Consider the following 11628-nt stretch of genomic DNA (forward strand, 5'->3'; position numbering starts at 1 on the left):
ACAAAAATCTACTTTAGTGTTATTTAGCAGGATATTTCAAACTTTGAAATTATCATCTTTGTTTTATAATTTTTTAAAAATCCACGCTGTTTTTACGAAACTAAAGATTCTAATTCTACTCCATAAAATGGTGAACTGACAGAACCATGAGACTCACGCTTGTTTGTTGTTTCTTCAAGAAACTCGAACACATTCCCGGACACTTAACCAAAGGGTAGGTGGTTTATTAATATATTTCTAATGAAATGTTTGAATAATACATTTAATGACTTTGATTGTTATTCAGCACATATATATGTTTTTTCAGTTGTTGTTTCGGCTAACCCTGACCCAAGCAAACCTAAGCTTAAAGATGCTCCACTAGGGTGTTAGGGTTAAGCTTAGGGAATTCCGTCCCTAAACCCTAACCCTAACACCCTATTGAAGATCGTGCGGGTGTTAATCTGAAAATTTACCTTTTTTTTTTTTCTTAAGGCAGTTATATAGGACAGCATACTCCTCTGTGTTATTTTAAATACAGTCGAGTATTACCTAAGATAGTCTGCTGTTTCTAGCTATTGCGTGACCGTATAAAGGTCCCCTTCGTTGTTGTTTATTCTGAGGCTATTCTTCACCGAACAGCCCTAGTATCTAGCTTATAAGATGTCAAGGACATTCCGGCTGTGACTACATCTTTTTTTTTTTTTAGTGGCACGCACGACTGTATTATCTAATGCAGTGGTTCCCAACCTGGTGGGAGGTAAAGGATACGCACACCATTCGTTTTCGACGTAATTCGAACCCTTAACACCGAGTGTGCGTATTCTTTACCTTCGCCTTTCGCCCCAACCTTCTTCTAGCTAGTCTCCAATCTTAATTTTTTCTATGGCCCCCAAACTAGACATAGGCAACCTTTCTCGAATTGCGCGCTGCATGAGACATGACTCGTCAGGCGGGCCGCATCGCAACCCCGCCACCAAATTCAAGTTATTTTTTTGTTTAGTATACCATTTCAGGAAGTTCCGTGGGCGTCATTTTGCCCATGGCCGCCCTAGACCGTCAGAAACATTAATAGCACTCTCCTAAAGTTCACCGAAGCGACGCAGGCAATTTACTCTTACACACACACACACACACATATATATTCACAGCAAGTTGTTTTACACCTATTACACTAATTATTTTTTGTTTTTGAGCTTGGGTCAAACACTATAGTTTAGAGGCCATGGACTGACCATGTGAATGTTCCGAGTCCTCTCCCCACCCACCGTTCGCGAGCACGCATTTTTTTTTCATATTCGATCACAGCAAGTTTTTTTTTTTTTTTACACCTATTAGACTAACTTTTTTTTTGTTTTTGAGTCCGGGTCAAACGTTTTAGTTTGATCAAAGATTTATTAAATTTTCTAGCTTTTGCGAAGTTACCTCCTCTGTTGCAGAGTTATCTCCTCTTGATTTGAAGGACATCTCTCATTAACAAAGATTCAAAAGGTTAAACCAACAAAGTTCCCTCCCTTCATTGAAGAGCGCATTCAATGACTGATTCATTGATTCGTCAAATTAGAAAAAAAATAGAAACGATAATTATTTTTTCTCCTAAGAACTAATTAATCTGAGAAACAAATTATCATTATGATTATTTTCTGTAGGCATAGGCGTGGCTGTGTGGTTAAGAAGCTTACTCCCCAACCACATTGTTTCGCGTTCAGTCCCACTGAACAAGTGTCTTTATTATAATTGTTCTATCGATCCTTTTGCCGAACCTCTAAGTTATAGGGACGTAAACAAACCAACACAAATTGTCAAGTGGTGGTTGGGGACAAACGCAGGAAAACAGGCACGTTATGTACGACGTTTCAGTTTCCGTCTGTAAAATCCACTCAAGACTTTGGTCTGAGCTTTGCATATTCTATTCATCTGCCAGATGATAATTATACATAGATCAGTAGGATAAAATATCCATATTTTGCAAAAAAATTTGTCAGCAACCAGCCATGAGACTCGAACTCAAATCCCTTTGGTTGCCGCTCAAGTGCTTTACCAATTAAGCTAGACTGCCCATTGCAATTTCTGAACTTATAATGCTAGGATATAAGACGCTGTAGGTTAAATTCAAATTACGTTAAATGTAAACAATGTTTGCTTTTAGAAGTGTTGAGATGTATTGTGAGATACAGATAAAGAAATAATTTATTTTCAAATGCTGATAAAACAGCAGGATAAAATCCCCATATTTTGTGGAAAAATTTGTCAGCACTTGACTGATAATCAAAGGGATGTGGTTTTCAGTCTCATGACTGGTTGCTGACAAACTTTTCCGCAAAATATGGAGATTTTATCCTGCTATTTTATCAGCATTTCTGCGTTTGAGAATAAATTGTTTGTAATTTGAATTAAACTACTTCATTAGTTTAAAAATCTATCAGTGATGTGTTAGGAAATATTTATTTACAGTTTAATACATTTTATTTATTGTATCAAATTTATTCATAGTTTATGAGCACAGGTTCACTTTGGTCTAAGCTTGCTATTAAATTGAAACTGTCAGTCGTGTTATAAAAATATTGAAACAGGTTCCCATTCAAAGAATTCAGTCACATGGTTATTTATGCAATCTTATTTATTTGTTCTTCTATTTCATTTCCTGTTTTGTTTTTCAGGAAGGTTCGTCTCTACCCTTACATTACTGAAAGAATGAAGAAAAAAGCCCTAGAAGATCTTCTACGAGAAAGGAACAACCTGGCCATCCTGTCGAAGTCGTTTCTCTCCCAGGTATGGTGTTGCTTTTATTTTATTGCTTTTCTTGTAACAACAACCTGACTGAACTAACCTGTGTTTAAAAATGTTACTAACATGCCCATCCTGTCAGTTTTTCAGGCATTGTCTTAGAAATATATCATTCAATGTATTTTTTCATATTTTTAACAAAGCAGTTTGACTTGAGTGAGATTGGCAATTTTGGTTTGGTGGCCATGTAGATCTATCTAATGTTATTTGCATACCAGAAGAGAGAGAGTCTTTATTATTATTATTATTATTATTATTATTATTAAGGTGGCAAGCTGGCCGAATCGTTAACACGCTGGACAAAATGCTTAGTGATACTTTGCTCATCACTATGTTCTGAGTTCAAATTCCATTTTGCCCAGCATGCTAACAATTCTGCCAGCTTGCTACCTTAGCATCTACTATAATAATACTGTTTTTCTCTGTCACAACATATGAATGACGAAGGAAGGGGTGATGGCAAACTGGTAGTGGGAGTGTTTCAACTCTGTGAGTATGTGTGTAGGTAAAAGGGAGGTATGTGAATGTGTGTGCACGCAATGGAAGTGGGATGGTAAACATTCAACACTGAAAAGAAAAATCAGTGTTTCAACACTGTGTGTGTGTGTGTGCTTGTACAAGGAAGTATGTGAACATTGACAAGTGTATTAATTTGATTTCCCATCCATATTTATATATAAAATACTACAATTAGTTGAAATTTTTGACGGCATGGGGGCCAGCTAGTTCTTAAATATTACATTGTTTTACATGAATTGTTCAAAGTGTCAACCAGGGCACCTCAAGACTCCAAAAACTAGACACATTTTATACTATGGCTGTTGTTCATGAGTAACAATGGAATATTCCAAGCAAAGGAAACCAAATTTGGTGCCCTTGGTCCATGAGAATTTTTTAACAGGGCTAACGGGTGTGTAAAAAAAAAAGAAAGAAAAAAAAAAGTCACTTATTGATACCCCTCCAATCACAGAACTGAGTTAATCCATTCCTATTCGCTTGTAAAACCTCGTTTGGACATCTTTAACCCTTCAGCAATCGGATTACTCTGTCAAATGTAATCCTTGTTTCTTCACATTGTTTTCAATTAATCATGTATTATCTCGTGTCTTGGAGATTTCGATGATGGAATTATTTTAGAATGACATTGTAGGGTGGCTGTGAGAGGCCAGATCTAACCGGTTTGAGCATAAAACAGGAAAAATATTTGGGTATGTGTGGTTTGGTGTTTCAGCAATCGGATTACTCTGTCAAATGTAATCCTTATCTATTCACATTGTTTTCAATTAATCAGGCATTGGTTTGAAATTCTGATGACGTAATTGTTTTACTTTTAGAAAGGTAGTGTAGGGTGAGTGTGAGAGGCTGGATCTGGTCGGCTTGAATGTTAAACAGACAATATTAGATTTGATATGGCTGGTTTGAATGCTAAAAGGTTAAAGATATTGGAGCGTCGAGTGAATAGCCATGTAAAGAAAATATATTTTGTGTAACACGATTTACTTATCCTTCAGTCAAACCTGTTTTTTTATTGAAATATATTGACACAGCAATCTGTTGAACTGTCACCTATGGGGATTTTTAATTCACTTTTGATAGTCTTTCAAGGTGTGGCTGAGAATTTTTCTTCCCAATCACACGGTTTGGGGTTCAGTCCTACTGTGTTGCACCTTGGAACTATAGCTCCATGAGAACCAGGGTCCTACGAGTCAATTGTGTTGACAGAAACTGAAAATAGCACCATGATTGACCACTACCTCAATACATTTCCATCTAACCCATGCCAGCATGGAAATACAGATGTAAAACAACTGAATGAAGTTTTCAATCATTCACACATAACCAAATTGTGGCTTTCACACTCTTTGAATTAGTCAAAGGTAATAATTAGGATCACTGCAGTTAAGAAACATTTAATTAGGTTAATTACAGGTTTATGTAAGTGTGTAATGACAGACAAACAAAATAACATTCATTATCCATTTGATTTTAAAAAAAGCTTTTTTTCTCTTTTTTTTAAATACAAATTTTATCTACAACAGAGAAACAGAATTTATTGATTGAAGAAGAAAATTTATACAATTTAAAATAAAATGAAAAAAAAAACTCCCCCAGTATCTAGAGTTTGAGAGTTTTTAATTTATTGAAATGGTAAAATAATTTGGCTACATTTAGATGCAGGCATGTTTGTGCGGTAAGAAATTTGCTTCCAAACCGCACAATCTTAGGTTCGGTCCCACTGCGTGGCACCTTAAGCAGGTCTCTGCTGCTATAGCCTTGGGCCAATTAAATTTGGTTGACAGAAACTGAAGGAAGGTGGTGAGCTGGCAGAATCGTTAGCACACCGGGCAAATGCTTGGCAGTATTTTGTCTGCCGTTACGTTCTGAGTTCAAATTCTGCCGAGGTCGACTTTGCCTTTCATCTTTCGGGGGTCGATAAATTAAGTACCAGTTACGCACTGGGGTCGATGTAACTGACTTAATCCCTTTGTCCTTGTTTGTTCCCTCTATGTTTAGCCCCCTGGGGGCAATAAAGAAATAGGAAACTGAAGGAAGCCTGTCGTATGTGTTTGTCTCCCCCCTCTACCATCGCTTGACAACCAATGTTGGTGTGTTTATGTCCCTGTAATTTAGCTGTCTGGCAAAACAGACTGATAAAATAAGTACCAGGCTTACAAAGAATAAGTCCTGGGCGTTGAGTTGTTTGGCTAAAATCCTTTAAGATGGTGCTCCGTAACCAGACATGATTTTTACAGGTTAGAAACAAAAGACACTGTTTGTATGACAGAGATGCTCATTTACAACTGTCACGCAATGACAAGGCAAGGAGGGAGACACCAACACACACAGATGACCGAAACAAGGAAAAGAATAAAAGAATATATGCAATTAACCAAAATCGACAAGTCCTGCATATGCATTTAACTGAACAATTCTGCATGGATTTGATGCTAAACAGTTTTCTAAGTAAACGATAGGCAGTCATGTAATTAAAAGGAATTTCCTGAATGTGTCTGTCTTAAATGTTGTTTTGAAATATTGTTTTCTTTTTAGGAAGAAGAAATCAATCATATGAGCGAACACAAGGCTCAAAAAAACACCGAATTTCTTCGACATAGACGACAAAAAACCTGGTATAAGCATGTTGTTGCTGAAGATTGCCTCAAATCTCTGAATGTTAGTAAAAAATGGGAATAAATATTTATAACTACTTTTCAAATGTTGTTGCTGTTGTTATTGTACTATTTCTCTCTGCTTGCCTCTCTCTTTTTTCCAGTTGGGACAGTCGTGTCTCTCTTCTACAACAAGACTCCTGTTTCTGTCCCTCCGTCTTACTCTAACTTGTCATCATCTGGCACAGAGCCACCTTCCTCAGTATGACTCCCCCAATCATTTGAAGTGGGTGGGGGCTGTCTTTGTCTTGTGGGGTTACTCGGTGACCTTGCTGATGTTGATGCCACATAAAAAGCACCCAGTACACTCTGTGAAGTGGTTTGCATCCAACAAAAGAAATCATGCGGAAACACACTGTATAGTTCGGTGCAGTCCTCTGGATCACCATCACCGTCATCGTCATCAATGTTGGCTGTTAGGGTTATCAATCTTTTGTTTCCTTCCTTCCATTCAGGTCGGACGACTTGCCAAGGACCAATGTAACTCTTTCACGCCAGATGCCTCGATCGAGTGATGAAGCATGAATTCTAGGCAAAGTGGCTGAGCTCCTTTCGAGTATTGGGCCTCATGGATGCAGTGACCGAGACCTTTGGCCTCATGGATGCAGTGACCGAGACCTTTGGCCTCATGGATGCAGTGACCGAGACCTTTGGCTTCATGGATGCAATGACCGAGACCTTTGGCCTCATGGATGCAGTGACCGAGACCTTTGACCTCATGGATGCAGTGACCGAGACCTTTGACCTCATGGATGCAATGACCAAGACCTTTGACATTATGCCATGTTTGAGAAGACCCATCAAGCTGATCAAAATTGCAGTCGTGGCAGATACTGGTATCACACAAATGGCACCCATGCTGGTGGCACATAAAAGCACCCATTGCACCTTTGGAGTGGTTAGGAAGGGCATCCATAGAAAAACCATGCCAAATCAGACTGGAGTCTGGTGCAGCCTTCCAGCTTACCAGCCCTGATCAAACCATCCAACCCATGCCAGCATGGAAAACGGACGTTAAATGATGATGGTGCTTAGTCACATTGGTTTTACAATACCCTTAAAGCCAGGAACTTTTCAGCAAGTGCATGAATACATACACTTCCACATACATAGATAAATATATATATATACATATATAATGTGAGTTATGTGTTTGTGTACACGGATGTCTGTGTGTGTGTAATATTTATCTCAATGACTCATGAAGTAGGCCTTAAAAGTTTTTGAGTGGTGAAGATAGCAGTAGAGGAAATAGTGTTTGATAAATGAAATAATAAAGAAGAGAAGGAGGAGGAGGAAGAATGGTGATGGTGGTGATGTTGTTGTCACAGTCACTGAAAGACTTTGTTTCAAACTAGGCAACTGACTCAAAACAAAAGAATGTAGACTCTTAAGTCATTTGTGTGTGTGTGTGTGTATATATATATATGAAAAACTGTATGGGCACAGGTGTGGCTATGTGGTAAGAAGCTTGCTTCCCAACCACATGGTTCTGTGTTCAGTCCCACTGCATGGCATCTTGGGCAGCTGTCTTCTACAATAGCCATCCAATCACGGGCTCCTTCCTCCTATCAGATTAATTTCCTTAAAGCTATTTATCAGTGTTTCTTTTTTTTTTTCAATCTACAGAGAAATAAGTAAAATTGACATATTTGTATGTCTAGGTTTATATGTATTATTATTACATCAAACCTTGATTTTGTGTGGACTAACATCCCTGTTGACAGGCTGATGATGTTATATAAGGTGTCAAACACTTGTAATATGCAAATTAGTTTTTCTTTCTTTCACCTCTGATGAAAATCCAGTAACAATTAAAAAATCGGTGAAGGCCAATCACCATTTTTTTTTTCAATCTATGCAAGGGTAACCATGCTTTTACTCAGCTTGACGTGTCTTTTCAAGCACAGCAAACCGCCAGGAGTCACTGTCCCCTGTCATCCCTTCTCTGAGTCCCAAAATCTATAGATCCTTTTTCACACTTTGTCCCATGCCTTCTTGGACCTACCCCTTCCACATGTTCCATCTACAATTAAAGATCGATACGCACACACACACACACACACACAAAACTTTGTTTTCAACCAATATCAGATGTACTTGGAGATTAATGTAATATTTTCCTTGAGGTAGTGTTTCCGTATGTTGTTATAGTCTTCTTTTAAATGAACCTTCAGTCAGGCCAATGTAAGACGTACTACTACCACTTTTCCTTTGGTAACTTGTTACATAATACTTCCATTCATTGGTGATCAAGGAGAGAAAGCTGATAGTTTTAACAATTTCAGTCATCTCCTTTTCGATTTGTATTATCTGTATCATGTTGAAGAATTCTAGTGTGATGTAACTTGATGGTTTTCCCCAATGCAAGGTGTTTGTAGAGTAGCTCTCTTTTATATTATTCCTGTTGAATAGATTTTTTGGGGGAGTAAAATTGTAATGATAGTCTTGCTGGAAGGTGGTTTGAACCAGATCATATTTAATTAGTTAGAGAAGGAGTGGGGGCAGCCCCTCTGGTTTTTGTAGGCTTCTCCAAATCAATGAGATTGCTTTCTTTTTAAGTCAGCCCTGATTGAGTAGACTTAAGATCAAAAGTGTTCCAGCTATGACCATCCTGTTGTTATCAAGAAATACTGCTCTCCAATCGACCCTTCTTTATTTAGGACAGTAAAGTGTGATGAAGGAGATTTGGTTGGTTTTTCTAGCAAGTTGAATGGTCACTACAGATTATGTTAAATTCACAGCCACCCTCTTCACATTCATTAGGGAATTGATCAGTTAGGGGGTGGGGGGAAAAAACGTGATTAAAGTTAACAAACAGTGTAGTCTTATTTCTTTTTATTTTTGCGTTTTTTTAATTTTTTTTTTTTTAAATTTTTGACTTTATTTTATTATCACAGATTGAGAATTTTCAAGCTATGAAGAGTGGGCAATAATAAAAATAAATAAATAATTAAATAAATAAACGAATAAATACGATCCCCCCCGCCTCTCCCCAGCAAAAAAGAAAACAGCAACGAAACAGACACAAAAAACATCCCCCCCACTCCACCAATAACCGAGTGCTTGCAGCTATTACATTATACATACACATACATGTATATATATATATATATATATATATATATATATATATATATAATACATACACACGTTTTACTAGATGACAAAAGCTAGAAAGCAAAAGAAAAGTAGTTTGATGTTAATAACAAATTTTGGTGTAGGCGCTGGGCCACAAATAGGTTTCTAGGGGGGGGGGATGGGTTGGAGGTAACAGTTGATTATGAATTGACCCCCCCTCCCCAGTACCTGACTGGTACTATATTTTATTGGGCCCTGGAAAGATGAATGGCAAAGTCAATCTTCATAGGATTTGAACTCGGAACGTAAAGAACCGTAACTAAATACCACGAGGCATTCTGTCTGATGCTCTACTGATTCTGCCAGTCAACAGCCCTCTAATACTAACAATAATGATTTCAAATTTTGGCACAACGCCAGCAAGTTTGGGGGGGGGCAGTTGATTAAATCAGACCCCAGTACGCAACTGGTACTTATTTTATCAACCCCAAAAGGATGAAAGGCAAAGTCAACCTCATAATAATAATAATAATAATAATACTAATAATAATGGTTTCAAATTTTGCCACAAGGGCAGCAAGTTTGGGGAAGGTGTGAAGTCGATTACATCAACCCCAGTGTACAACTGGTACTTAATTTATCGACCCTAGAAAGGATGAAAGGCAAAGTCAACCTGGGTGGAATTTGAACTCAGAATGTAGTGACAGGCGAAATGCTGCTAAGCATTTTGTCCAGCGTGCTCACAATTCTGTCAGCTCACCACCTTATCATTAATAATAATAATAATAATAATAGACAATACGAAGAGCATGAGGTGATTGCAATAACAAAACAAAGACAGGCTGTCGAAAAATCATGCCCTGCATATTGTCTATTAACATATGTGAGGAGTTAGGTCAATCCTTTAAAATAGAACAATAATGGTTTCAGATTTTGGTACAAGGCCAGCAGTTTTAGGGGAGGGGTTAAGTCGATTACATTGACCCCAGTATTCAACTGGTACTTCTTTTATTGACCCTGAAAAGATGAAAGGTAAAGTTGACCTGAGAGGAGTCCAAATGCTACAAAACATTTTTTTCCCGGTGTGCTAACGGTTCTACTATCTCTCCACCTAAATAATAATAATAATAATAATCTTTTCTACTATAGGCACAAGGCCTGAAATTTTGGGTGGGGAGGAGGCTAGTTGATTACATTGACCCCAGTATCTGACTGGTACTTATTTTATCAACCCCGAAAGGATGAAAGGCAAAGTTGACCTCGGTGGAATTTGAACTTAGAATGCAAAGACAGATGAAATGCCCTGAAGCATTTTGCCTGGTGCAGTAATGATTCTGCCTGCTCACTGCTGGCAGAACAACAACAATAATAATGATTTTTAAGATATGCCACAAGACCTCAGACTTGAAGTGGGTAAAGTCGATACTTCAAATCTGAGTACATGACTGACTCTTTACTTTATCAGTCAATCCTGCAGTGCTAAAAGGTAAAGCTGACCTTGGCTAGATTTGAACTCAGGACATAAAGGGCAGAACAAATAGCGCAAAGCATTTTGTCTAACAATAACTCTACTAATTCTGCCAACCCACCGCCCTTTGATACTAACATCAATCAATCTGATTAGTAAGGTTTATAGAAAGACTAGTTTAAATGTCATTTATAGGATATGTACAAAAATGTAAAATTTTAAAACGCCTCTTTTAAGCCCCCCCCCCATTCAAAGGAAATCTTTGGTTAAGGGGGTGATCTCTGGTTTTCATGGCCTACAAAATGAAAGGCAAATATATATATATATATATATATTCTCATCCAAGATGGAGACGAGTACAAACGTCCCATGTGGCAAGCTTGATAATTGCTAAGAAATCTTCTCTCAGCATGAAACCAATGGTAGTCTTGTTAACCCACAAATAAAGAATATTTATCCAGCAATGCAGTGCTGAGCACTCATATTCACTGTTCAATATTTGTTTGTGTGTGTGTGTGTGTGTGTGTGTGTGTGTATATATATATATATATACACACATCTATACACACACACACACACAAATGATAGTATTGAACAGTGAATATGAATCCTCAACTTTGCATTTGGTGGTAAATATTCTTTATTTGTACATTACCAGTGCCACCAGTGGTTTCATGCTGAAAAAAATTCACAATTCTTCAAGTGTTCCAGTGTAGGATGTTGCTAATTGTGTTCATCATAAAATGGAACTCTTGAAGAATTGTGAATTTGTGTCACATGAAACCATTGTTAGCACTGTTCATCCACAAATGAAAAAGTGTGTGTGTGTGTGTGTATATATATATATATTATTTACACACACACATATATTTGTAGAGAAAGCCAGTCAGTATGTATTTGCAGATGACATTTTCCAAGGGGTCAAACACTGGGTGCATATTTCTGACAAATTTGAACACAGAGCATACCAATGTTATACAAAAAGCATACCAGGTCAGTCTCTGGTCAAGTAAATCTATGATCATAGATTTCTCAGCCATGACCATCCCATCTTTTTCTGGCCATATAGGACATAACGTTATTATCCAATACAACCAAGGCTGCTATTTCTAGCAGTTCAACCACCATATACAACTCCCTTGT

General features: G+C 37.6%; 1 protein-coding gene across 1 annotated transcript; it reads left to right on the forward strand.

Annotated features, from left to right (window-relative positions):
- Positions 1 to 35: 35 nt before the first annotated feature.
- Positions 36 to 5983, forward strand: LOC106871980 (uncharacterized). The gene is made up of 3 exons (XM_014918772.3): positions 36 to 214; positions 2640 to 2751; positions 5818 to 5983. Exons 1-3 carry the CDS (start codon positions 147 to 149, stop codon positions 5959 to 5961), a joined length of 324 nt encoding a protein of 107 aa, XP_014774258.1. The 5' UTR covers positions 36 to 146; the 3' UTR covers positions 5962 to 5983.
- Positions 5984 to 11628: the final 5645 nt, after the last annotated feature.

Source organism: Octopus bimaculoides, chromosome 26 (genome assembly GCF_046866305.1).
Source record: "Octopus bimaculoides isolate indiv1 chromosome 26, ASM4686630v1, whole genome shotgun sequence".
Lineage (NCBI taxonomy): Eukaryota > Metazoa > Mollusca > Cephalopoda > Octopoda > Octopodidae > Octopus > Octopus bimaculoides.